This window comes from Paralichthys olivaceus, chromosome 4 (assembly GCF_024713975.1).
Source record: "Paralichthys olivaceus isolate ysfri-2021 chromosome 4, ASM2471397v2, whole genome shotgun sequence".
Lineage (NCBI taxonomy): Eukaryota > Metazoa > Chordata > Actinopteri > Pleuronectiformes > Paralichthyidae > Paralichthys > Paralichthys olivaceus.
In genome coordinates this window covers 25,882,632-25,887,450 of record NC_091096.1, presented here as the reverse complement: position 1 = coordinate 25,887,450, position 4,819 = coordinate 25,882,632, and the positions used below count along the sequence as shown (strand labels likewise).

The 4,819-nt window shown below is 43.8% G+C and overlaps 1 protein-coding gene across 1 annotated transcript; it reads right to left on the bottom strand.

Moving 5' to 3' along the window:
- Nucleotides 1-280: 280 nt before the first annotated feature.
- Nucleotides 281-4,495, bottom strand: LOC109639108 (LIM domain transcription factor LMO4-B). The gene is made up of 5 exons (XM_020102395.2): nucleotides 4,142-4,495; nucleotides 2,836-3,076; nucleotides 2,631-2,727; nucleotides 2,127-2,285; nucleotides 281-1,100 (listed from the first exon to the last, which is right to left on the bottom strand). Exons 2-5 carry the CDS (start codon nucleotides 3,048-3,050, stop codon nucleotides 1,092-1,094), a joined length of 480 nt encoding a protein of 159 aa, XP_019957954.2. The 5' UTR covers nucleotides 3,051-3,076; nucleotides 4,142-4,495; the 3' UTR covers nucleotides 281-1,091.
- Between the last annotated feature and the right edge of the window lie 324 nt (nucleotides 4,496-4,819).

Genomic DNA, 4,819 nt, shown 5'->3' with positions numbered 1-4,819 from the left:
AGGCAGGCAGCCACTGAGCCAGTCAGCTACGGGATATGCCCCAAGTTCAGCCCCCCAGGAGCTCTAAGAGCACAGATACAGGGCTCATGTTTAATTGCCTCTGTAAATGGTCAGAGCTCAAGCCTCCTAATTCCATTCCTCTGGGTAATCAGGCATGTTTTCACCATACAGGGCTAAAGAGAGTGAGAGAGTTAGCCACATGCTAGCTCCCATGCAAAACCAGTGTCACTCTCAGGCTGCTAAGGGGGAACAAAATGACCTCAGCTCACTTTGCAACACATTACAGGAAAATCTTTTTAATAGGATTTTTTAACTCCAAATATTTTTCACATACTCAACTAGAGAAATAAAACTCCACAGAGAAAAAAGCAAAACCATCACTGGATCATTTCAGTTCTTTGTGCAGGGCATCAGAAATATCAGTAATCACAGGTAATAGCAATTTTAGATTTCTGTTTTCCTTGAGTGCTTAAAAAAAGTTTCTGGTTGAACCCATTTACAGGTTTCCCATGATTGGACATTTTCAGATACTCTGGATTTTGCCTGGCACCTCACATTTTTACATTCAATCCTCAGAGTGTAAGATCTCAGATTACCATATACAAGAGAGAGAGAGATCAAGAGTTCGTTAAAAACACTGATGCTCAGGGGAAATAATGCCACATGGCGTAAGCAAAGCTTTGACAGTCATGTAACAGCAGTCCATCAAACATTCATTTGAGCATCTTTTGTTCCCTCTTCCAGTTGGCGCTGGGTTTCATCGTCATTTTTTTCCTCGAGCTCCCTCTTTGTCCTGACGAAGCCTTTTGCCGATGCAGTCCATACAAACACTTCAAATCTTTGCATGATGCACAGACCACTTTAACATTGAACACAACATAAATGTCACTTTGTATGCGCTATATTGAGTCTGCTATGATGTGGAGGGGGATATCTTGGCGAAAAACGGTGGCCTCTCCGGGTAAAAGAGAAAAAAGCAAAGGCTGTGATGAAAATCCACAAAGGTGACAGAAGCAGGAGAAGAGGAGTTGCGATGAGGAGAAGTGAAGCTCAGGAGAAAAGGCGAGGGCAACACGCAGCACTGCTGCCACTCAGCAAACCTGCAGAGCAGAGAGAAGGAACAGGGTCAGGGTCACTGCAACAACAAACACCTCACAGTCAACTGTGTGGCCTTCTGGTTGTGAGAGTATAAAACCTCACAGCTGTTTCCCTTTGGTGGTTTCTTTCTTTTTCAGGAATTCTCTTTTGAAATATTTTTCACTTTTACTTTACTTCATTTTAGGTTAAAGAGGAAAATTCAATAAAATATACTGCTGAGGATTATCTATATATACAATACAATGACGCAAAAAATTATTGAAATTATAACAATACTAATCATCAACAACATTGTAATTCAAGCAGCTTATGGAAGTACATACTCAAGGTATGTTTTGTTCGGTTTCCAAGCAGCAGAATAGTGTGTGTCACTTTATGTTATTTTATGTTATAATACTGAATTATTATTATATTATTATTACTATTATTTATGTAATGCAAGCTGTATTTTAATGTAGCAACTGGTCAAGGTGGAGCTTATTTTACTAAATCTTACATACATTTAGAAGACAGAGGTATGAGTAGAGTAACTGATGACTAAATGAGTAAAGCACATCTTTTCCCCAGAAATGTAGCGGAGTAGAAGAATAACATAGCAGGAATGGAAACGCTCAAGTCAAGTACCCGGAAATTGTACAATGCTACAGAGCTTTGAGCAAACTGAAATTTGTATGGACATTATTTTTCTGTCTTGAGTTATTGACCTCTATTCTTTCTCTATTTATTTTTCCAACTTAATAATTTCCTTCCATTCCTGAGCAGACACATTGTAACATAAACACTCTTGATCTTATTATAAAAATAGCGCCTCCGACTTTTCCGTCATCACATTTTTACCCACATTGCTGCATATGATTTTTCTCCTATTAATACCATGTCCTGCTGTTGCAGCCCCTTTTCCCCAAGGGGAAATCAACAGATTTTATTATTCACATTAGAGCACAGAGATATTCATGTAAGAGATTTTACACTCTGCTGTAAATTCAGAAGGCTCCGTTGTGTCATGTCAGCAACCCTTTTTTATTTACCTTCTGGTCTGTCAGCACAGAGTTGCTCTGAAGTGGAGGCAGGTGGCTGTTGAGCAAGGCAGCGCCGGGTCTGTCGTGCTCACAGAAGATTGTACCATTGATGTAGTGGAAGCGATCGCCAGGCATCAGTCTGTTTCTACAGGTGGCACAGCTGAAACACTGCAGAGCAGCAGAGAAAACAGAAAGGGTGAGAAAACAAATACAAATTCAGCTCCTTACAGCATTTAAACTATGGGCATCACATCAGTTCAAGTGAACCTTTTTTCCTTTCTCAAAAATTTAAACAAAAATGTGCCACCTGCTATGAGAAACTGGTACTGATCAATGTTTTTTTAAATTATGTCTAAAAATGACAGCACAAAACAACAAACATGGAGGACATTTGCTTTCTCTTCTAAAACTAAAGGGACATATCTCGACGTCTTTTGCCACCAAATCTCAGACGTTTCTGTCAAACAAGCAGCAGGAGACAAAAGGGCGTTGGTGTGAGAGCTTGGGATTTACCTTGAGGTGGTAAGCATTTCCCTGTGCCCTCATTACCATTTCGTTGGCTGGAATCGACTGGCCGCAGGCGCTGCACGCCCCGCTGTGCCCGAACAGTCTGCAAACACAAAAACACTGACTGCTCAGTCTGTGCAGCTTCCAAAATATAAAACCGGCAACTTCCTCTCCTCCTCCTCTTCCTCCACCACCCCTTAGTTGCTCTCACCTGATGTAGTCGCTTCGACAAAGAATCATGCCCCCTTTGCTGTAGCAGGTGGTGCCAATGTCCCCCAGTTGGGCTTGGCAGCAAGAGCACTTGAGGCAGCGAGTGTGCCAGTAGCGCTCCATCGAGAAGAGCAGGAAGCGGTCTGCGATCTTCCCTCCGCATCCTGCACATGACCTGGGGGCCGTGGGCATGCCTGACGCCTGGCTGTTCACCATGTTGTGATGTGGCCCCTTAGAGGCTCCTACATGTGGAACAGAGGAGCAACAGCTGAAACAGGTGCAAGAGCTGGCCCCGCTATGTTCAAGAGATCATTTCTTGTCAGACATGAAGGTTTTCAATAATTCCAGTGAGAAAGATTGCAGCAGCTGACTGTGGATTAAACACACATATTGCTTTGACACAATACAATATACTTACTCAAATATACTACTGGCAATACTGTATCTTTATCATTACAATTGTCATTACGGCTCCCTTCATCTCTGTCAGACGTGTTCTTTTGTATAAAAACAATGATACAACTCTCCATTTATATTAGCCACTGCATATTCTCATCAATGATGTAAATATTGTTATTTTCTTGATGTCTTCACATGACATCTAATGCACTTCGGTCCTTCCAGGGAGAGGAATTCCTCTCTCTGAGATTTCCACCTTTTTTACCCGTCGACTTCTGTTTTTTTAAATCGTTTTTCCCTCTTGTTGAGGGTTAAGAGGTTAAACCCTATGTGACAAACTGTTTTTAGTCAATATGGACTATACAAATAAAATGTGATTTGTAATGTTTTGAATCGATTTTACAGGTGAACAATTGCAGTATTTGCAAATACTACTGCTGACATATGTGAAGTTGTAAATACAAAAAAAAGGGGTTGTGACCACACACACGCACACACGCGCACACACGCTCTTTCCACTTCCTCTAGAAAGTACTTGCAGGACTTGAACATGACTGCAGCAACTTTCAGACCTGCAGCAGGTTGACCTGCACACACTCACCGGTGTGACACAGTCATGTTGTCTGTGGCTGATGATCGGATGCACGGCGGAGATGGACTTACACGCACTAACATTGTGTCGGCCGTGTATTTCCATGTGTGGTGCCCAGAGGAGGAGGAGGAGGAGGAGGAGGCACAAAGTCACCTAATGGGACTTTAGGAGGAGCACTGGTGCCCGATGTAAAACTACAAGCGAAAGTAAAAGCCTGTTCTTGTGTGTCCCTGACTGTTGAACCTGATGGCTCACGGTGTTTACCACCGGGTGATGCGCGCGCCGGAGGGAGAAGAGCAGAAGAGCCGTGTTTTACCTTGTCGAGCCGGAGCTTGTCCTCCTGCCTCCAACTTTCACGAGCTGGCGGGATATCCACAGGAACCGCGACGCGCCCGGAGTTCAGCAGCAGCAGCAGCAGCAGCAGCTCCTCTTCTTTTACACTTCACGCGTCCTGCTCTCCATGGCTTTTCAGAATAAAAGGCAAAGCCAGCACAACGTACAACGGCGCGGCGACGGAAACACTTGAGAAAACTCTCCCCCGCAGACATCCGGCTCCTCGCTAATAACTACGCGGCGCAGACATGACGCAGCCTCTTCCGTGCGCACAGCCCGTCACCATTGCTCCGTCCGACTCCGGCGCTTCTGACAGCGACACTATTCATCAAATTGCGCAAGATGTTATTTAAATGAGCAGGCGGGGACGCAAGGGACGTGAGGCGTGCAGCGGCCAATAGGAGCGCGGGGGGGCGTGGCCTCAGTCAAAATGATTTATGAGTTTTTAGTGGCTTATTAATATGCACGGCCCCGCAGGGTGTTACTGTGTGTGTGTGTGTGTGTGTGTGTGTGTGTGTGTGTGTGTGTGTGTGTGTGTGTGTGTGACCATTGTACATTCAACTCACCAGGTTTTTTAATAGTTCATATTGAATAAGATAACTTGTGGGGGACATGCGTTTATCAAAATAGTTTTCATAAATGTCCAACATTACTTTGTTCA